At 39.8% G+C, this 23,292-nt stretch overlaps 1 protein-coding gene across 1 annotated transcript in view; it reads left to right on the top strand.

The window, feature by feature from the left end:
- mical2a (microtubule associated monooxygenase, calponin and LIM domain containing 2a) overlaps window positions 1-20,877 on the top strand; it is a 33,094-nt gene extending 12,217 nt beyond the window's left edge. Inside the window, 21 exon segments of the mRNA XM_029460478.1 lie at window positions 2,089-2,296; window positions 2,848-2,964; window positions 3,902-4,003; window positions 5,988-6,143; window positions 6,283-6,383; window positions 6,720-6,977; window positions 8,158-8,273; window positions 8,422-8,548; window positions 8,680-8,770; window positions 9,419-9,566; window positions 11,110-11,309; window positions 11,773-11,876; window positions 12,120-12,191; window positions 12,297-12,431; window positions 12,781-12,885; window positions 14,275-14,535; window positions 16,453-16,560; window positions 18,608-18,788; window positions 18,895-18,971; window positions 19,058-19,126; window positions 19,128-20,877. Coding sequence (XP_029316338.1) covers window positions 2,089-2,296; window positions 2,848-2,964; window positions 3,902-4,003; window positions 5,988-6,143; window positions 6,283-6,383; window positions 6,720-6,977; window positions 8,158-8,273; window positions 8,422-8,548; window positions 8,680-8,770; window positions 9,419-9,566; window positions 11,110-11,309; window positions 11,773-11,876; window positions 12,120-12,191; window positions 12,297-12,431; window positions 12,781-12,885; window positions 14,275-14,535; window positions 16,453-16,560; window positions 18,608-18,788; window positions 18,895-18,971; window positions 19,058-19,126; window positions 19,128-19,463 — 3,072 coding nt within the window. The 3' untranslated portion in view covers window positions 19,464-20,877.
- Window positions 20,878-23,292: the final 2,415 nt, after the last annotated feature.

Raw genomic sequence — 23,292 nt, 5'->3', positions numbered from 1 at the left:
CAGGATGCTGTACACAGATGACAGCTTTATGTAAGATATGGTCATGCTCTGTCAAACAGCCTTTGCAGTCACACAAAAATAACTCCAATGGGAATATTTGCTGCTTTTTTTTTTGGTTAAATTTGATGGTAACGATGAGTTGATAACAAAAGTAATGGTTAGTTGCAGCTCTCGTGTCCTAACATTTAAATAAAGATGCTAGATGGTAAAAGAGCTCTTTGTATTAGCCACACTGCCTGCTGGGATGAAAAAGTAAACGGTGATACTGACGGGCTAATGAGGCGGGGGACAAATGTTACCAGGCCGGGGTGGAGCTGGGATGAGAGCGAGGTCACAAGTGGGAAGCTGAAAGGAAGCTGACTCAACAGATGTGCAGCAAGCCGTCAGGAAAAGCCTCATATCTGGAATAATATGTCAGAGAAGGGAAACAGACTAAAACAAACAGCCTGTTACTGCTAACTGATAGATGTAAACCGCTACATGAGTCGAGATAAAACAAATTGCAACTTTGGGAACAACGTGCATCTGAATAAACTGAGTTAGTACTGTGCACATAAATGACATTTTCAGCATCTTTCATCTGTCTGGCTGTTATACTTAATTACCCTTTGTTGAAAGAGAGAAGTAAAAAAACCGTGGCCAGCAGGAAGGCTTGTACAGGCAACGCTTCCACCACCTGTGTGTGTGCTTCACACCTGAGAATACCTCATCCTGATAACCTCAGGCAAAACATGATGACACACTGTGTTCCCTCATCACCCACATCCCCTGTGAAGCCAACGTTTAACCATACACTCACAGAGGGGGAGAGAAAGGAATGACTAAAGCCCCGATCATCTTGTTTTCGGAGCAGAGAGCCATTTAGGGTATGATTTGGGACTTTGGTCAGCTGGCACTGGGTGCTCTGTAAACAGCACCCAGTCTGATTGTCTCCCTTAACTGATATGGACGGGTGGCACCTCATCGCATAATCTTCACTTTGTGGTAACCTGCAGGAAGTGAGTCCTCCTGTTCAAATATGTTGCAAACCCGGTCTGCATTTTTGTGGGCTTGAGATGTCGGGGAGTGTCAAAGCTCTTTGTGCTGTTGGACAAGTCTTTCCTGGGAAGGTGGAATATATTTTCAGTACGGGTGTGAATCTCTCAGTTCATCACAATTTGATTTAAATTATTTTGGGTCAAGATTCGATTAAAAAAAATCGATTTCCGATTTCAAAACCAATTCTTGAGTCGGTACATGAGGGTCCTAATTTCAGGATGTACTCCAGTCCGCCATGCGTCAACGCATCACACAAACACAATTTAAATAGATCTTTGGAAATTATGAATCGATTCAGAATCTTAGAAAGCCTAACCCTGATCTTCAGCACTCATTTGGTGATGCTCACCTTGTTGAGCAGAGACAACCTTCAGAAGTGGTTTGGATCTGGATTAAATGTCACAAGAGTAAAGACCCACGTCTCCATTCTACACAATACTCTGTAATGCCTCTTATCGTGTTTAGAAGGAAAGAAAACACCATTTGGCAGCACACATGCGTCACTTCTTTCATCTTTCATTCAAGAGAATGATGTCATGTTTGAGCCTCACATTCTCAGACGGATGCTGTAACCTCAACGAACTGATTTCATGTTTTTGTTTTTTTGGGTGAGGCATGAATAACACCTTAGATATGTAGAGGAAAGGTTGTAATAATGGTTTGATGTTTCAACCATTCCTATTAGAGATGTATAAATGCGCTGCTTCAGGCACCAGTAAACTCTCTTTATGTTTTACTAACAATCCTTACACACACACACACACACACACACACACACACACACACACACACACGGTGGCCTGGAGAAGTCATCTTAAGACTGGATGAACCTCCGAGTCAGTGTGTGTGTGTTCTGCTGAAGTGTCCTTGAGTGAGACACTCGGCCTCTAAATGCTCCAGTGGTGAAGTAAAGTGCTGCTTCCCGTCATGATCTATAGAGATGTTATAATGCTCCCTGCTATGTTAATAAGTCTCAGCCGTTGGTGATTAGCTCATTTCTCTGTGCCTTGTGTAAGTAATGAGGTCAATTTGTCATTCTCTCTGATTTAGTGCCTCATCATCGGAGGAGGCCCCTGTGGCCTGCGCACGGCCATCGAGCTCGCTTTGATGGGTGTCAAAGTGGTGGTGATCGAGAAGCGGGACTCCTTCTCCAGGAACAACGTGCTGCACCTTTGGCCCTACACCATTCATGACCTGCGGGGCCTCGGGGCAAAAAAGTTTTATGGCAAATTCTGCGCCGGGGCCATTGACCACATCAGTGAGTATCTGACTTTACAGAAGCAAAACATGCCGCCGGTTTTTGCTTTTCATTGACCTGTGATCACAAATGATTTGCCTTTTTGAACCCTGATCTTCCCCTTAAAGTATTAAAGTACAGTATTTTTATTGGGTTTCCATTTTGTTACACTTTTACAACATATTCAAACTTTTTGATGCATGATTGTATTTTGTGCATCTTTGTGTACTCCTTTTGTCTTGTACTTCCAAAATCATTTCCAAGAGAAGGAAATGTAGGAAGAAAGACAATTATAAATATTTATAGAAAATTAAGTTTAAAAACTATACTGGACATAATGATAAAATGATGATATATTATTAAATACAATTTATTTACCCTCTAATTTATTTGAATATCACTGGAGTCTTGATTATTTTCTGTCTTTCCAACATAACAACAAGAAGCAAAGCCTTAGCCAAGATACAGGGGAGTAATGGAGGCCTTGCTCTCAACAGTGTCAAGACAACATAACACAAAACAGTTTTTTACATCTGTATCCAAACACTAAAGCGTGTGTCTCTGTCTACCAGGCATTCAGAAGCTGCAGCTGGTCCTACTGAAAGTCGCCCTGATTGTTGCAGTGGAGTTTCACGTCAATGTGGAGTTTGTCAAACTGTTGGAACCTCCAGAGGATCAGGAAAATGAAGGTATCCATCCACAAAGAGATTAACAGTGTTTGTATATGCATCCACTGAAAGATGAGGAGCAGCTGTAAACAATGCAGCTGGGATGTGAAGTAGGTTGAGGTTGAGAAGTTTAATAATGTGTAAAGCTAGATATAGACACCGGGCTGCATCTGTCAGTTTGTTCGACAGATACTGCAGAGCTTACTGGAGGGTTTGCTCTCCCACTCTGTAGTTTGGTGCTCTGCTTCAGGACTGCTCAGGCAGCAAGGGACTTCTCATCCTGCAGGATTTAATTTCCTTGACATCTACCAATAAACAGGGGACAAACATTGGCCCTGATCTAGTTGTTCATCAAGTATATTGCCTAACTTTCCTGTTGGTGTTCAGATGTATTCCTGCTTTGTATACAGCATCCACCTATCTTATTATTATCCTTTGTTTAAAACAAAATGTACTTTCACTCTCATGTCATGATATTCAGCACTTCTATTAGACTACAGAAAATAACTAACACGTCAGGTGTTGTCTCTTCAGCTGAGCTGCAATATCTATACACTGATAACAACGAGAGCTTTGCCTAAATTTAGACACAAACTTATCCCTCCTGCTCTGCTGCGACCGACTTAGCTGTGCCCTTGACATCATGGAATGCATTTTCCACATGGAGATACAACAAACAGCCAAGCAAGCCGTTACTGTGCTGCTCTCACACTCCTGCAACACACACTCTGCATACTTCTAATGGCTAATATTAAATCTGGAACAATGTTTTGTTTGTAAGTCACGTTTGTAGGCCAGCAAAGTGTGCCATTATATCTGTCTGTGTACTGACTGATTCAGAAATGTTCAAGCATAGCAGGTGGCAGAATGAAGGAGAGAAGTGTACAGCACAAAGGGAATATTCCTGGGGTTTATATTATTTATCTAACTCTTTCTCTGTTATTTTTCCAACTCTCAGGGCTTGGGTGGAGGGCTGCAATCCGACCTGCTGATCACCCCGTGGCTAACTTTGAGTTTGATGTCGTGGTGGGGGCTGACGGACGGAGGAATACACTAGAAGGTGAGAAGACGGCAAACAAAAGGAGAGTAAACAAGTATAGATGCCTCAAGGATGAAGATCACTTTGCCTACGAAGTACGATATAAGGTTACCTGTTTCTGATCAAGGAAGGAACATTCTGTGAACTGAATGCATATGTTCCCACTAATAACATTCAAAACACAGGGATGGAGTTTATTTAATACCTTTCTGATAAATGAAACTCACACAATGCAAATGTTTAATTTCAACTCTTCAGTTATATAGTATATGTGAAAACATTTCAATCGGGAGAGACAAGTGAATGAAGGAAAGATAACAGATGATATGTGATAATAAAGTCTTGAAAGAAAGTCTTTGACGCTTAGACCTTTCAGGGAGGTTTGTATACAAGGTGTGTCTGCCCTGAGCAGCCGCACTATAAACCCTGCGTGGAGTCACCTGTGGTGGAGGTGGCTGATGATTCTGCTGAGGGGTGCGCGTAACAGCAGCATGAACGTACTAAAGGCATAGGGAGATTCTGCAAGATGATATGCTAACAATGTAGGTGTGTCGCTGTGCTATTGCATAGTAACCAGCTGATAATATCAGGATTGACAGCCCCAGACAATGACTGCAAGGTAATCATGAGTGAGCATGCGTGACAGGAGTGAATGCCAGGATGTATGAGCAATAAACTTAGCGTGCAAAATATATTCTTCCTGACTGAACTGTCGCTAGAGCTTAATTTATAATAAATAAGGCTGTTCCTGTGTTCACATTATTGTGGAAATATTTGAACCATCACATGGAACAAGAAGTCACATTTCAGAGTTCACTTCCGATAAAACCCAGCACACCTTATGTTTACTCAAAAGTGTTTCTGGACTCTCACTTTGAATAACTTTTTCTGCATTATAACCCTTGTGAAGCTATAAGTGAAACTCACCTTTTTGTAAACTTTGACTTGTATGAAGCCATTGATCTCTCCCAGTGGAAAAGGTTCTCCATGAAACCCTCAAACAGCGTACATAAATAGAGCAGAGCTTGGGCTCGGTGCAGCAGCTGATGCATTCACGCTGGACTCTCTCAATCTCTCCGTTTCACTCCCTCTCTTAAAAATGCTGTCATCTAACAACCAATTTGGATCAGATGCTTATTCCTAAAAAGGGCATTTTAGGGCAAGACAAGATGTTTAGCTCATTCTTCAATTATGATGAAGCCTGGGGGGAATGATTTTCCCCTGCAGTCAGCCTGCTCTTGAGCTGCTTTTGTGGCCGAGCTGCAGTAACACAGAGTTAAATACAATCACATCTGCACTGCAGTGAAGAGACGGAGAGGGGAAAAGTCCTCCAGGAGTTTTAACAGTGACAGTCTGGAGAAGTTATTCAAACGTTTTACTTCTGCCCCCAAAAAGTACTTTCACTGTCTCATACATCACTTTGCAGTAAGCAAACAACCCATTTGCTTTTCCTTACTGCACTTACAGCTTTAGAATTTGTGACATTTTTATGGTTTGGAAATGTCATTTGGAAATCTACCATCAACCTTCTTTTTAGTCTGTTTGATATAGAAAGTTGAGACGTTGAGAAAACCCTTCAATTATGTTTTTACTGCGTTTTGTCTTTCAAAATATCATAGATTGACAACTGTCAAAGTAACACTTTTAGTTTAGCATAGCATCCATATATATATAATAATAAAATGTCTACTTACTCTTAAACTTATTTAGTAAATTCTTTATAAAATTAAAGACTGTGTAAAGTGGCCCATTTACTGCTGGATGCATTTCTGAAGGGTAATTAAAAAAAAAAAGGCATTTAACTTTTTAATTCTAGGGATTTAATTCTTGGTGCTACTTACAATCCATGGCTTTTGTTTCCTTTGCTATATAAGGGCTCAACTTGTTAATCTTCCTCTTATCCTAAAATAACTGCCTTGTAATTATGGTTTAAGGCTAGATTTCCTTTGGTATTAACAGACAAGCCGATACGACTGGTTTGACTTTCTGTCTTTTTCTCTCTCAGGTTTCAAAAGGAAGGAGTTCAGGGGGAAGCTGGCGATCGCCATCACCGCCAACTTCACCAACAGGAACACCACTGCAGAGGCCAAAGTGGAAGAGATCAGCGGTGTGGCCTTCATCTTCAACCAGAAATTCTTTCTTGACCTCAAAGAGGAGACGGGTGAGAGAGAAGCTCAGTCAAACTGCCTCACTGTGGTTTTAGCTGGCGTGAAGATACATAAGTCAGTGATAGGTTTGAGTCACTTTTGGCGCTTTCTAAAAAATAAAATTATATTCTAAAACCATATCATTTGTTGCAGGAATTGATCTGGAGAACATTGTGTACTACAGGGATAACACGCATTACTTTGTCATGACTGCCAAGAAACAGAGCCTGATGGACAAGGGAGTCGTCATCAACGTAAGCAGAACATGTGTTCAGGGGTCCGTTGTGTCATATTTGTCGTATTTCTTTTAAAAATTGTTTTCAACAGCTAACTTTCAGCGTAGTTTATTTGATCATTAACGCAATCAGATGCAGCAGCGCTTCAACAAACACAACCCTACTTTATATACAGTATGGCTTCCTTTTCACTTCTGTGTGCAGAATCACTAAACACTCTCTCTCTCTCTGGGAACAGATTATAAAGAAACATTTAGAAATGTTGAGCTCAGTCTTCCTGTGTGTGTGTGTGTGTGTGTGTGTGTGTGTGTGTGTGTGTGAACTTCTCATGACTTTCATACTTCTGTTCAACAGGATTACATAGACACCCAGATGCTGCTGTGCAGTGAAAATGTCAACCAGGAAGCTCTTCTGTGCTACGCCCGAGAGGCTGCTGACTTTGGCACCAACTACCAACTTCCCACGCTGGATTTTGCCATGAACCACTGCGGGCAGCCAGATGTAGCAATGTTTGACTTCACAAACATGTACGCCTCTGAGAACGCTGCTCTGGTCAGGGAGAGAAATGGACACCAGCTGCTGGTAGCACTGGTTGGCGACAGTCTGCTAGAGGTAAGGAAGGGACAGACGTATCAAGTCTATTCAAGTGAGCTCTGTATCAGGTGTTTGTTGAGGAGCCTGACTGGCTGAGAAAAGAAGCTGGCAACAATCTGGCAGTCATGTTTTCCTGGAGCTGCTGTAGGGTGAGAGTCTGTGAGAGGGGAGACAGGGGACCTTTGCAACGCTGTTGTTGATGTTCTTTCACCAGTCTGTGAGCTGCTCCACCTCCTCTTTGTATACAAAGTCATCTTTGATGATTATGTTGCCTGCAGTCACACAGTTGAACACTGGGATAATTGTGGTTGTCCTGAAGCACACAGTGACAATCACGACATTTAGAAAGATGGCTGCAAGGACATCAGCTGATCTGCACAGTTGCACAGACAGTCATTGTTATAGCTTTTCGTAAAATGAGAGTCTGATAGTCAGCACTTTGATATGTGACCTTACAAAGCAAATAACAGAGCATCAACAAACATTGAAAAAGGGAAAAAAGGAAACAACTTTATTTTTTATTGTATGTATAAAATTACCTTATCCTCTCCTGACAAATCACTAACACATCACACTCCGAACATGAATTTCTCCACTTTATCAACCCCTCGTCTTGTCTCGTCTTACGACCCTATATTCTGGTTTGAAAATCATATTAGCATACAGTATGTCTAACAAGATTTAGGGCTGTCAATCTAATCACAATATTTGCAGTGGTGATTTTGTTACTTTAAAGAGGACATATTATGAAAAACTCACTTGTTCAGTGCTTGTGCACAAACATTCGGGTATCTGCAGTGCCTGCCAACCCACAAACTGAAATAAAACAACCCAGTCAGTTTTTTGCCGGCTGCCTCGGTCAGAAAACATGGGATTCAACAAGCTATTTGGCTTCACTTCCCATGTCACATGCAGGATCATTAGAATATACCGCCCTCCCCCCCCCCCCCCCCATCGGAGTATCTCCTGAGAACTACCTTCGTAAAGGTGCGGCATTTTTCGGGTTAGGGTTTCGGGAGTGTTTAAGACAGAGGGTGAATACAGCTATATTCAGACAGACGGCATGAGAAGAGTAATGTGCTTTTTGAACATTAAAACATGTTATGTTACCTTTAAAGTAATGAAATGATGGTGTTTGTCACCTCACGTACACTGACAGGCACTTGTATTCATACATGTGTTATGTGTTCCTGTGCAGCCCTTCTGGCCCATGGGGACGGGTTGTGCCAGAGGCTTCCTGGCTGCCTTCGACACAGCGTGGATGGTAAAGAGCTGGGCTCAGGGGCGGACGGCTCTGGAAGTTCTGGCAGAGAGGTACACACAGATAAATATATAAGTGTGTGTTTGTAAATCTACATCTTTCAATACCACTAAGTATTGTGTGGTTATATACGTTTATACATGTTAAACTGATAGAGAAAGAAGCATGGCATTATTTCTATGTTTCTTTGTGTTTCTATAGGGAGAGTATTTACAGGCTACTGCCACAGACAACAACTGAAAACATTGCCAAAAACTTTGAGCATTACACCATAGACCCTGGGACTCGATACCCCAACCTCAACTCCTCTTGTGTCAGGCCACACCAGGTGAGAGGAAGAACTCACTTTGACAGATTCTTACCACCTGTCAAATATATATTCTTACGTCTGACAAATTTACACCCACTCGTCTCGAGTGTCTTGTTTGTAATAATTTTCCCATTTCCTCCCTGTTTCAGGTGCGTCACTTGCATGTCAGCGCAGAACTGAATTCCTGCTCTCTAGAGCGTTCTGCTACCATACGCCGGCCTGTCAATCTCTGCAGACGCGGTAAGTCTAAGTGTTATTTTTTTAACGAGTGGATCTGTAGTTCAAAGCACAGATTTCCTGCTGATGCTTCTGTATAATATTTAGAGTAGTAATCTGACTGATTGATAAAGGTGTCCACTCTTCTCTTATGAAAGGAACCTCATTATGAGCAACATAGAAAGTGTTAAAAACAGTCAAACACAGTCATCTCACTCTCCAAGTTCAACATTATTTAATGTCCCGGTTTAAAATGACACTGTGTTTATACTCAAACACTAATTTTCAAACGCTGACATTATTCATGTCTCCTGATAAAATGTGTGTGAGGCAAAAAGTAAACACTTCCTCAATTATAAGAAATGATGTTATCGGATTATGTTCCTGGAACTAACGGTAAAGGCAGAAGCTCCACATGCTGAGCTGAGGTAACTCGAGTCGCTCATCAAACGCAGCGAGGAAGTACATGTCCAGACAAAAATGTAAAAGACGTGTACTCAGCATAATTTGACCTTATTTACTGGCACGTCATGCTTGTGACATCATATCCTCTTCAACGTCCTGAGGGTCTAAGTGGGAGATTTTCTAAAGCAGCCCGCGTTAATGTGAAAAGGTATTTGAGGATTTGCACTGTTTTATTGAAAGATCTGACTTACCAAGTTTCTGTTGTAGAGTCGGAGATCAGACCGGCGAGGCTACTTACCTGGTGCCAAAAACAGACCGAGGGCTACAGGAATGTGATGATTACAGACTTGACGTCTTCTTGGAAAAGTGGCATCGCCTTCTGCGCCCTCATCCACAGGTTCAAACCCCAGCTGATGTACGTAACAAACAACCAGTACCAGCCTGCAGCGCTGCAGCTCTCCATATAAACCCAGTGTATTTAATGCATACATAAGTTCACATGAACAAACCTGTTTTTTTTTTTTGTTTTTTTTACTGTGCACCCTTTTCTGTAACAACTAGTTGTGAGGAAATTCATTTCTTATAGGTGTGTTAAATATGCTCGGCACGAGAGCAACCCTCTGATCTATGTGTGTTTTCTGCAGCGCTCTCTACCTTCTCACGACTCAGAGTGCTGATGGATGTGAAAAAGTGCATATCTGTTCTATAAGTAAAGCTAGCTGGTAGTATAGGGTGCAAACAGAGGAGCTTTTAGAGCGCAGTTGTGTACACTTCACACGTTTTTCCAAGGCCACTTTTTTCAGTGAGATTATCAACTCAACTGAAATAAGCAGGTTGTTCCGGTACCTGTATTAATGTGGATCGTCCAAAACAATATTATTATTGAGTAGTATTTAAGTCTAAATAATGTCTTTTGGTCTGGAGCCCGGGAGAAAAACAACTCACATGGGACTAAGTGTGTTTAGTACCCACTTATAGGACAAAAGCCTCCTTAAAAAAGACTGAAACTGTACCTTTTTGTTTCCACTTTTTACGTTTAGACTGCCTTGCGCAGTATGGAATTAGTCAATGCAACTGTAGATTAGTACATTTACAAATCTAATTATAGCCTCTCACACTTTAATTATTGCCTTCATACCTCGCCACATGCCACTGCAATTTCATGTGGTCCTGTAAGTTTCCAGGAACCACTGGCATTTTCCCCCCTTCCCTCCTCCATATGCATGCCTGTCAGCAGAGCAGACTGCAGAGAGTTGAGCAGGTTCGTAGAAAAGAAAGAGCAAGCCCCTGTACTTGCAGAATAACACCAAAGTGTGTGTGTGCTGCTGCTAGGTTACGGCTCTCTTCTTTACATTATTTCTGATTCTGTCTGCAGACCGTCAGTGGAGGTAGAGACGTCAGAGCTGGGGTTTTTCTCCCATTAGAAGTAATGTGCTGCGATTTTCTCCTGCAATTCGAGAAACAAGTTCTTCTTCACGGCTGAAAATTGATGAGTTTCCATTGTGCTTCCGTTAGCTGTTTTCATATCACTGTGTGTATTATCTTACACTCTGTTCAACATCAGTCACCTGACACCGGCATGAAACGAAAGTCAAGATATAATCCTTTTAAGAATCTCAGTTACAAAACCTCACTGTTACATTCCCGTCTCAATTATTCAGGGGCTCTTAAATGGTTTTGATACGGGAACGTCTGAGAAACAATAAGAAGTGAAAATATGTTGAAAGGAAATCTAATTTAAAAAAGTGTCATCATGCACTGTAGAGTTATCAGGAGAAATATAAACCAGAAACAGACTGAAGTAAACGTTCTCACAATGAAAATTGAAACCATACTATAGGCTGAAACGGTAACTATATATTTTTCCCAGCTGCTTTGCCATGACATAAGTACTCTGAGCATTTTTTTTATTACCTTCCTCTTACTCAACCGACCATTACGGTCTTATTTTCCATCAGAGATTTTGACTCATTAAACGAGGAAGACCACTCCGCAAACCTCCAGCTGGCTTTTGACGTCAGTGAGCGTGAATTTGGGATCGCATCATTCACATCGGTGAAGGAGCTGAGTGCCGATCAGCAGCTGGATAAGAACAAGATGATCACCTACCTGTCCAAGTTCTACGAGCTGCTCCGTGGCACACCTTTACCTGCCTCAGGTACACTACTCTACTGTAACTATACTTATACTCTACTCTACTTTAAGTTAGTCTATTCTACCCTGCTCTGAAACTGAAATTCCAGTGAGAGAGAATATATTGGATTTCATTTGGTTTCTAAAAAATGTGTGTGTTGTGCAGTCCTACTGGTCAAGTATATAGTGGCATGAGAGGAATGTGTATCTTTACCAGAGCTGTGGACGGCTGTAGTCTGAGAGTCTTGACCACATGACGACAGCTGCCTGTGATATTTAAGGGTTACCTATACTATGTTGTTTTTTAACATCAGCCAACCACCTTCCTCTGACTCGATAAGGCTTTGCTTTTTAGTGGAACATTTACAGACCACTCTTATAACTTTCTTTTATCTATATGGTCATTAGTCATTGATAATATCTGACATTGATGTCTGTGCACTATGGAAACTATGAAAACTCTAATGCAGCGATGTGTTATACTGCAGGTTCCAGAAGAGTTGATGAAAACAATGAAGATTATCCATCTAAGGAAGTGAGAAGTAATAATAATGTGCTAAACCTTGCACTGCACAGGAAACGGGTACCTAAGGTAAGTTCACACTGAACTGTTTAAATCTGATGTACTAAATACAACTCTCTCTCGCTGACTTCCAATATCTTCATTTCCAGTTCATGTGGAATTTGTTTTATAAACATACAGCAAGTCATTGTTAAATGAGTTTAAAGAGTAATATATTCAATATCCATATGAGAATTCCTAATTCTTTGGCTTGAAACTTCACTTCTTTTGACCGTTGCGTATTTAGTCTTAACTCCTTGTGCTGTACTTCAGGATGAAAAGAAGACAGACGGTACAGATCCCATTTACAAAAGAAGACGGAAATTCTGCAGTTATCTGGAGGAGGTTTGTTGTTAGACTACCTGCTTGTAATTTCAAACTTTAACCACTATTAAGAACTAGCCTGTTGATATAGAAGGATCTTTTTATCTATTATCTGTCTCTTGTTAGGCCACCAATCTGTCGAGTAATGGCTCCGCAGTTCGAGACGACCGAGAGCCCAAGGAAAACAAAGTGCGCTCAATTTCTACTCAGTTGCTGGCCAAGTTTGAAAGCACACCCAACTTCTCCGTCCGGAAAACACAGGTAAACATACACACCGATGTGTTCAATGTAGGCGTAGGACTGCGGTTCTAATTGTCCTCCTTTAAGGCTGTAAGTATGAATATACTGTATGTACGTATTTATCTACGGACAAATACTTTGTACATCTTTCCTGCCTTCTTTTTCATGGGTCATAAATATGTTTTAAATTTCCCTTGTTGTGAGCTGGCGCCTTGACAGTGGTCTGCGGTTTTATTCTGACAAAACTTTCCTTTTGCTAATGATACAAAGTCTTCTCTTGTCTGTTGTTTCCAGCATTTGCTCTTTTCAGCCTTTTCTATTCCTCTGCCTTTTTATTAACGGCCTTCCTAACCTTTCTACAAAATCTCAGTCACACTGTGAGACGTCTTCCTCGCTGCAAACCTTTGACCTAGATGAGAGTGTGCACATTGAACTCAGGCCTCCGGTCCCACGGAAACCTCCTCCTGAGATGCAGGTAGTCTGGAGCCGCCAGACGGCAGTTAAGACACTCAAACTGTACAAACAGTCGCCAAAGGCATCAGCACAGTCTTTGAGCTAGTGAACGTCTGTAAAGCTTCTCATAAAGTGGATTATTTCTATGCTAATTCTTCCCTATTGTCCGGTACATATGTATGGTACAGGAGAAAAGGTCAATCACATACACACGCATGCCTGCACACAGACACAGTTACAAGCACATACTGTACACATATTACCCACCTGTGAAGCTCAAATTATGTAATTTACCTAAAATAGGAGTTTTCCGTCCTTTTTGTATATTTAAATGGCCATACTGGTGGTTTTACATTCTTTAGTCCTGACTGACCTCATTTCACACCAGAAACCGACTGAATGCGATTCCTTCATGTGTTATTGTAATTATATATGGCACAAAAAACTAGGTCAAACTAGTATGAAAAAAAAAAAGACATACGCAGTTACATAACACTTAATCCTGTAAACCATGCAAACTAACTAAAGTATTTAACTTTTTACATTTTAATTTCAACTTCCTCCAGTTTGCAGTTCATGTCATATAATAAATAACAAAGAAATAACTACCCCCCCCTTTTGGAGGTAAAGTCGAGGCTGATATTTGAATTAAACATTTTACACTCAAAGAATTGACAATAAATTGGTGGTGATTTGTTTATGAAATATAATTGGTAAAACAAAAAAAACTGGCACTAAATTATGACTAAATCATAACTCATATCTTACGTTAAGTTAACTTAATTACCAGGCTCACATCTTACATCCCACAGGATCTTTTCCATGTTTTTGTATAAAGTGACGTGTCTGGTAATTATAAACTAATACGGTATATACTTCAGTATTTGCAGTGTCTAAAGCTTTTGGAAAATCAAACCTACAATACAAACAAAAAGCAAGTATAAGTGCCACAAAAATGATCATGTCAATTTCACAGTTTCTCTCATTTAAATGTAGCTGTTGACTCGCAGGTCTCGAATGTCAGACTGACCCTTCAGTTCTTGCCTTGTTTTAAAAACAGCCTGCTCATAACTGTTACCATGTGATGATTACAAAACTCTGGCAAAACATAAAGCAGAGAGAATATTCACTGTAATGGATTACCTATGCAAGTTGATTTTCATGCTGTGCCGGCATGACTAGCGCCTCAAAAAACTTGCGCTATGCTTTGAAAGGTTTGGCAGAATTGTAAAGTACTTCTGATTTGTAGTTAATGAGCTGAAACATGCAAAACCACCTGCGGGGTTCTTTAAATGATCTACAGCTTCTAATAAGTGAAAAAACAATAAATAAATTCAAGCTTCACAGTTTGGTTGCTTGACAAGGACACGCATGTGCTCACATGTGCACGACTGTATATTATTCCTTTCAGTTTGAAGTCAGTATCAGAAAAGCAGCAGAACACTTAGTGCGCCTGCCTCCAAAGACCCTCCCCAAACCTCAGCTCCAGCCTGAGGCCCAGCATCCATTTTCTGTAGTGAAGCTCAGACATGTTGATCAGACGCACACTGAGACGAAGCCTCAGCCCGAGAGTGCAGACCCCCCTGCTTCTTCTCCCTCCTGCCACTCTGCAATCCATTTCATGTCAAGAGTCCTCCAGCGCCTCAGGGAGGTGGATGAACACGTCTCTGAGGTGATCACTATCTCCTCCTTTTATATCTTTAACTTCTGTTTTCTTCTCCGTCTAATTTTCAAACCCTTGTGATTGTTGCATGTTCATTATACATTTAGGCTTGTGTAACGTGTAGTCAGATGGTGAAGTCTGCCCCTATTATCCAGCCTGACGTAAATGGCAAGAGCAGGCCCAGTGACCTTACCACGAGCTGAGACAGGCACACAGGCAGATTATTGAGTCCGTGTGGAGGCTCTGGTTTACCTCTGCAAATAAGATATTTTGATTATTCAGATTTGCCAAAAGCCTGCGTTGACTCAGGTCAGCACTGCAAATTTATTCACCTTATTAAGTCATTTAGTTTCCTTTTTTGTTGCGAATAGTGGTGACTGTGTGAGATATTGTAAAATAATGTAAAAGTCCAACCAAAACTTCTTCCTCTTCTATCTGCTTCTGCTTCTGCTTCTTCTGCTTCTGCTTCTTCTTCTTCCTTCTGCTTCTTCTTCTTCCTTCTTCCGCTTCTTCTTCTTCGTGTCTTCCGCTTCTTCTTCCTTCTTCCGCTTCTTCTTCTGCTTCTTCTTCTGCTTCTTGCTTCTTTTCTCTCTTTCTTTCTTCTTCTTCATTCTTCTTCTTTTCCTTTTCTTCCTTCTTCTTTTCTTTCCTTAATTTCTCTTTCTTTCTTCTTTCTTCCTTCTCTTTTTTCATTCTTTTTCCTGTCCTTTCTTCTTTTTCCTTTTGCTTTTCCTTTCCTTCTTCTGTCTTACTTTCTTCCTTCTTTCTCGCTTCTTCTTCTTCTTTTTCTTCTTCTTTTTCCTTCTTCTTCTTCTTCTTCTTCTTTCCTTCTTTCTTTTCCTTCTTCTTTCCTTCTTTCTTCTTCTTTACTTCTTTCTCTTCTTCCTTCTTTCTTCTTCTTCTCTTCATTTCTTCAATATTAAATCAATTTTCCATTTTCTCGACAGGCATCTGCAATTTGAACACGAATGAACTGGTTTATTTGGAGCTCTGTTAAATGTTTCATGTTTCTTTCAACTCATCCCCAAGTGTGGATTTTCAGACTTCTTTTACAGCTGACTCATTGTGTCTCAATGGCATACACTGTATAATTGTAGACTAACAGTTTTTGTAATTATCATTATAGGAATAGTTGGACATTTTGGGAAATTCTCTTTTTCACTTTCTTGCCGCTCTCATATCTGTGTTAAGTACCGAGATGGAGCCAGGAGGTCTTTAGCTTGCCCTGCTTCCAGCCTTTGTGCTAAACTAGTCTAACCGCCTTCTGGCTCTTGATCCATACTTAACGTACACACATGAGAGTGGTATTGATCCTTTAACTCCTCTAACTCTCGAATAACTAAGTGAATAAGTGAGCTATTCCTTTTAAATTGCTATCTTCATTATTTTGTCCACAGCTGTGTAGATAATCCAACATTACACACAGCATTGTTTTAAACTCATTTTAAATTGAATGATTATCCTTTTAATTAAAGTGCTTTGAAATTTGGCTTCGACTCATTTAAGCCTTAAATACTCACTATCTGATTTATCAACGTAGATATTTTTTGGCTGAACTTTACTTCTTTCTGATTTCTGCGCCAGGTGTGTGTGGCTGTCTCAGTCTTCTGCTGCAGTACAGTACAAGTAATTACATCAAGTGGTGTGTGAAATTAATGTAATAAGGCAGCCTTCATTCCACACAGCGACGTTATTATTCTCCTCTCAACAATACCCAATTAGCTGTCAAAACCTGCTTCTTATTGGCAAAGTAGAACAGAAAGGCCTTTCATCATTTAACCGTGTAGTGCTTATTAAATGGTTATTAGTCTACCTTTCTACAAACGGAAAGCTCCACATGTGTTGGTGGGAGAATGTGTTTCACTGTACCGAGGAGGCGAGACTGAATGCTTTTCCTTTCTTCCTGTGCTCCGTGTCATCCTGCAGAAAAAAGCTCAGACACAACAGGCTAGAGAGTTTCACACAAAGAGTATAAAGGAAAAAGCTGTTCATCTTAGGGGGTTGTTCTCAACAGAGAGCTCTGCTGTACTCAAGGTGACCATCTCAAGCTTGGTGTGGGATGGCCTTGTGATTTGCACTACCTGCCCTTCCCAGTGTGTTGAATTGCATGTATAGACATATTTCACAAGTGGTGCATGCAAGCCTATTGTGTACCTCGTGCATCATTTTGTACACCATAGATTATTTTATTTTATCTTGACATTTCATCAAGGACTTAATGCATTTAATATATTTTTAGAATCATTATTTATCAAGTGACAATGTGAAAACAGTGGGACAGTGTCAAAGGTACTACTCGTAGTGATGAACCCACAGAGAACGGAGGTTTATAGTGAGTTTCAGCTCATTGTTTATCCGTCCAGAACTTTACGGTTTTCATTCACTCTCACGGTTCTAATAGCGTCTTTTTCAGTCGCAGCAAGCAGTTATTTTCAGCAAGAAAACTATAAAAGCCCTCTGTACTCTACCTGCTCAGCACCAAACAGCAGACAGACACAGTTAACGACGAGCTGGTGATCACAGAGGAGCATTTAACCACTAAACAGCCAGATATTTCCCTCAGGAGTTGGCAGGGACCAAAAACTGAAGAGAGTGAATATTGTACTTAAATTCATCAGGTGACCAGAAACATGACTATTTCTCCATAACTTCTGGATGTGTAAATAAGCAACTGTTGCCAAAGCTTGCCATATGAACGCCAAGCACGTGTCAAATTAATTAACAGCATCACAAACTACAGCCTTTAAAAACAACCATAAAGTTGAAACATCTCTAAAAAGCTTGGACTCTAAAAACTTAATGAAGTTACGGTTTATTGCAGGGATGTTGTATTAGACTGCCTTTGTTTTAGATGTACCTAATGTTCATGCTGTTAAGTTTGTTTCAGTAGTGAAAGCTTAACATATTTTATTCCTCCTAAAGGCAACACACACAAAGGGCCTGTTCTTAAACAGCCTAAAAAACAAGCATCATAGCCCAACATTGTTGTCATGTATCTTCTTAATTATAATAGACAGATTTATGCAAAATGACTGCTGCTTTGCATGAGCGCTTTGCTTTTAACTGCTGTTTCTGCCCCTCGTGCTTTTAATTACCAGCACTCCTCACGTAAGAGAAGTGTGTGTTCTTGTGGTGCCACTTTGTGGGTTTCTCTGTTCCACCCATCCCAAACAGCCTGCTCCAACTCAACAGCCAGATGGTACAGCAGGACTCCTGGTACACAATGTTTGCATAGAATTTGAATTCTGTAGAGTAATTGGGAAAATATTTAGACATGATGCCACTTGTGTAATTCAAATAACCTTATGATTATATCCTTTCTATAATTATCTTACTTGCTTTCCTTTAACTATGTTTTTCTCTTGGCTGAATGTTTGCAAGCATTTTCAAATGAGGCTAATGCTGTAGGCTTTAAGGTGCCCTTTCTGAAGATGACCCCTGACACAGAGCCTCACACAGCTCGCCCTCAACTGTCACTCAAAAATATCTCCAATATAATATCTGAACAATAACTAATGTGTTCCTTATTTGCACTCAACCTCTCACATTGTCACTTTTACTGCATGTAACACCACCTGTGTGTCGACACCTCCAAAAGTAACTAACTCAATACAGAGTTTAAACATGTAGCAGAAAGCGATATGACCTGTACAAAGTATTGAACATGAAAGTCTATTCTTGAACATTTTTTGGGAACAAAAATCTCAATTCAAGGCAATTCAATTCATGGCCTACTTAAAAAGCTTATAGTAATTAGACCACGAGTTAAGAATGACCTTCAGTTAAAATGTAGAAAAGTGTGGAGATGAAATTAAATGTAATATTCAAAAAGGCTTTCTTATAAAGAAATGCTTTGAGTAATATTCTTTTTGTCAAACAAATGGTAAAAAGAGTTTGCATATTGTATGATTTTTAAAGCCGGCAATAGGTGTCAAATTCATGAATGTGTGTGTGACACCTTTCTCAGTGATCTTGAGTTTAAGTGGTGGGAAATAGAAAGATTAAAGTCAGTGTTTAAGCTTTCGTTATTACAAGGTGTGTGATATTAGCGCTCATCTTCACTGTTTCTTTTGTTTCCCAGGGCGGCTCAGTGCGAAGGGTGTTCCCCCCGTCGGGTGACAAGTGTCACTCGTGCGAGAGGCGTGTTTATATGGTGGAGAGGGTTTGTGCTGAAGGGCTCTACTTCCACAGGGAGTGTTTCCGCTGTTTCACCTGCAGCTCTGCCCTGCGACAGGGAGCACATGCCTTTGACTCTGAAGAGGGTACGTGTCATCAAATGTTGTCAGTATTGACTCCACATTATACAAAAACAAAACCGAAGTTCATTCACATGGCTACTTTGTGCTGACAGTTGTTGTGATCTTGCAGGGAAATTGTACTGCAAACTTCATTTTGATCAACGCAACAATGGGACAAACCTTCGGAGGAATTTGTCTCTTCGCTCAGTGAGTACTTTGCTCTTCTAACCGTATCCATCGTATTCCAACAATGTTTACTGTAAGATATCTAACTCCTCTGTCCTCTGTCTTAGATCCGTTCTGGAGCTGGAGTTCAGGAGCAATGTGCTGATGATGTACCGAGCTCCGAGTCCAGCAACACAAGCAGATCTGCAGAGTCAATCCTCAGCAGGTACCTTCAGCTCGTTCATGAGGAAACACCTGAGCTGGCCCCTGAGTGTGACTCGTGCTGTGTGTAACGCCCCCTGGTATTTGTCCAATCGTGTGCGTAGTACAGCACAGGCCCTTGCCAGCCACCTATGGGACAATGCTCAGGACTATGCAATCCTGTATGAACTACTGAGCATGAGCTTGCCCCTACTGCTTGTTTTACAAGAGGTACTGCTGCAGATGCACACAGAGGATGTGCCTGATGGGCCCAGCACTCTGCAGCCTCTACTGCTGTGGCTGCAGGAGCATATAGGGCACAGGCTCATCTAGACGCTCCGCAGACTCCAGCTGTTAATATTTGACTTCAAATGCCATTAAATCTGTGGCTGAGGTGCACATTAGCAGGAGTGTTCTTGTCATAATATAATTTGTAGCCGTGCACAAGCACCTTTTGTAATGTTTACTTGCTTTTTATGATGATACTGCTCTCAGTGTCTTCGATGTACTTGTGCATCAGCCAAAGAAGAGACACTGTAAGTTTGCTCATGCAACGTTGTGCAATTTACTACAGGGGTTAATGAAAGCTGCACCAAATACTTTTTGCAGTAGGTTTAAGGTGGAAACATTATTTGTAGGGTTAGAATAAGTTTAACAAACAGATTGAAGATAGTTAAAATGCAAATTAAACAGGCCACAGTCAGTGCATTAAAGGCTTGAGTCTGCTGAAATCATCATTGCTGTAGAACTCAACCTTTTACAAACTGTCTTGGAAAAAGGATCCTGCAGTTAAAATTAGCTTAACTCAGGTTATGAATGACTAACTTAATGCACTTTATCTTTGGGAACTGCCTCGTCGATGCAGCAGTAAACTGTCACATTATGAAAGCCAGACAGGTTTTCTTTTGACTATGCATATGTGCTTCTGCCATATGTTTTTCTTTCCTTTTAGATCTATATGCAGGTATGTGTGTTTTAAACACATGTCAACAATTTGCTTATTTTCCTTTATACTGACCATTCAGTGTACCTTCATGAACCGTTTTTATTGATTCTTGAATGGATAACACCAAAGAATCTCTCCAGTCTGGTGAGTTTGCTTTCCAGTATTTAGTTCTACTTTGCTGCCATCTACTGTTGACTCTCAGAAAAGCCGTGAAGGCAAAATGAGATACCCCGCCCTTTCCTTTTTTTTTTTTTTATCTTTTTTTTTTTAAAACCTCTCCCTGTATAACATTACAGAAAATTACATTTTAAAGATTTATTGTTGACAATAGAAGCAGGTGAGCATGCTGTGATGTGTTTGAATGTGCTTGCCACTCTTGCCAACATTTTAAAGCATGTTGTTGGATCAACTGCAAGCCTCTTTTACTTCAGATACACTATCTAATGATGCTTATGAAGCACTTAAGAGTTTCAGAGTTGTGTTTTGTTTATATGATATTTGCAAAGACTTCAAGCATTATTGTAAGTGTTTACAGCATGATGTGCTGGATATGCAACATTTGTGTTTTGTTGTCAGCTACCTAATATTTTATGTTGAATTACTGAACCTGCTGCATGTTATAGGAGTTGCTTTACTGGTTTACATTGTTTTAATATACCAAAGAATTGTTCTCAAACACACTGACTGGACTTATGTAACATTTATTTTATATATCTGAATGACAAGACGCCAATAATGCAAACTGTAAAATGTTTAATGTCAGTATTTTGCTTTTGTTTTCATAAATGTTTTTGAACTTTTGTGCTTTCAGCTGTTATTTGTGTCTGTATGTTCAGTTCTTTTAGATATTTTTTCTCTTTTCCTCGTTCAGCTGAAGCCTTTTATGAGTGAGACAGCTGGATGTTTAGGAGAAATTACATTTTCAAGGTGATCACCTGCATGGTCATGTGGTCATGGGCCATATTTGTGATTATTATTACAGATACTGACGATAAATAACTCACTCAAAGTGTCTGATATGACTTAACAGCATTACTGAAGTGATTTAAATATGTTTGTTTGAAGTGACTGAGTTTTTACTAAACTAAACTCTAATGAACAGCGTCAGTGTTTGTCATTGATTGTCCTCATGGTGCTTTGGGAATTAACTGGTACTAACAAGCCCTTTTCAAGACCTCTGAATTTCTGCCTACATCTATTTTTTGAGTGGTTCAAATAATATAAATATTGGAATTACAATTCAGTCTGATTATTGTGCCTGTACTAACTTGAAAAGTGAAAAAAACAAGGAAACATCAAATCAGGTTTTATTTTTGCACTTTCACACAAGTGTATTTCTTAAATTACTTTTGAATCCAAATCAGCCAGATGTATCTGTTGACTGGCACATTCAGTAAGTATTCTCTAACAATAGTTAACAAAACAATCTCCACAAAGGTCTTTTCAGTAGCTTGTGATTGTATCATAAAAGCTTCCTCGGCAGATGCCCCGAGAACTTCCAATATGCACTTTGAGAAACTACTGTTTTCAAGATCAATATAAATTTGAACATCTTCAATTTAATGTGTGGTGAGATTGTTTTGTCAGCTACTGTTTCCAAGGTCAATATGATTCAGCTGTTAAATTCAACAGGTTACCAATATTTAGTTTAATTAAATGTTAAATGAGCCGATTTATGCATTTTAAAGGAACATTCCACAGATTTTACACATCAAAGTCTGTTTACAAGTCTTGAGGAGAACTATGTGAAAATAGTTGTATAAAGCCTTTAATGACGCCAGAGGGAGCGGTGTGAAGCCTCTCGTGATGTCACTATTAGTTAGAAGTACGTGAGCTTACTAGAACTCTGCACTGACCTCAGTAACTTTTATCTTTTCATTGCAAAACACATTAGTGGAATTTCTATGCCTCCTCTTAAATAACTTAAAATAAAAAAAGTACATCTGTCAGGTTACAAAACATATCATGAATACACTTTGAGCTCAGAGGACTGAACCTCCATTGACTTGAAAATTGCTGAGATACATGATTCTCCTTTTTAAAAAGTCCTTGACTACATCAGTTTATAGTGTGTTCTGTTCCTCCTTTGCTTTGAGGGTATATAATGAAGGTTAATAATCTTTGAAAAGATGTTCACCATTTAACTTTTCCACTGTGACTTCAACAAGTAAATAATAATATTCCATAAGTGTAGAGACATGTAAACTCTAAATGGAAGTTATGACTTACCAATCCATCACAGGGGATGAGTGTGTGCAGTACATAAACTGTATTTAATACGCAGAAGTTAATTTACTCATCTCATCAGCGTTGTCTAAGTGCACGAGGACACATGGGTGCACATTTTGGGCCGTAATCTTTAGCAGAAAACTGCATTTGAACCAGAAGTTGCTGTTTATGCACAACAAAACTCTTTGAGCTCTATTCCTTCACGCTCCATGACAGCCAACAAACTGACATACTTTTGCAAATGAATTATCTCATCACTGCTGAATCGTTCCTCTTTTAGCTCTAAGCTTACAAATAATGGTGCATCTGTGTGTTCTTCTAATGATCCTATTGTCCCATTCACAACGAAATATAATCTAGCTCTTTAGACAGTACTTAATAGATTTTCAACCTCTAAAAGCTTGTTTTGTGCGCTCAAAATGTGACAGGCTAATTTTCCAAACATTTAATATAACTAAATATGTGTATATCAATGTATCAGTGAATCAGTTACATTTTTAAATCTGCAAGCAAACGTTGAGGTCAACACATCATCAGGGTCTTATGCAGTAAATGAGATGAGTTTAAGATTCATTTTATTCAGCTGTTCAGTTCAAATCTAAGGACCGATCCCTTTTTTCATTTTGGCATCAGCTGCCTGAACAAGTTAAGTGTTTTTTCCAATTTGTTCCAAACTTTTTCATGAATTCCCAGATTAATTTCAAGATAAACATAAAAATTATCTAAATAAGCTTTCCAAATAAATATCTTCATATCTTTAATATCAGTTTCAATTCGACTTTATAACTAAAGAGCCAGTAGGGAGCAATCGAGAGCATGTGTGCATGTCTACAGTCATATACAGATTTTCAACGCTTGTTTCCTGTTGTTTTTCATTCAGAAGCTGCCCGCAAGTGAGTAGTCCCTCCACCCACAGAGGACTGAGAATTAAAGAATAATTATAATTCTTCATGATGTAGATGTATATAGTTGTTTATAGTTAATGCT

Source organism: Cottoperca gobio, chromosome 3 (genome assembly GCF_900634415.1).
Source record: "Cottoperca gobio chromosome 3, fCotGob3.1, whole genome shotgun sequence".
Classification (NCBI taxonomy): Eukaryota; Metazoa; Chordata; class Actinopteri; order Perciformes; family Bovichtidae; genus Cottoperca; species Cottoperca gobio.
Note: the sequence above shows the minus strand (reverse complement) of the source record. Positions and strands in the feature narration are given on the sequence as shown.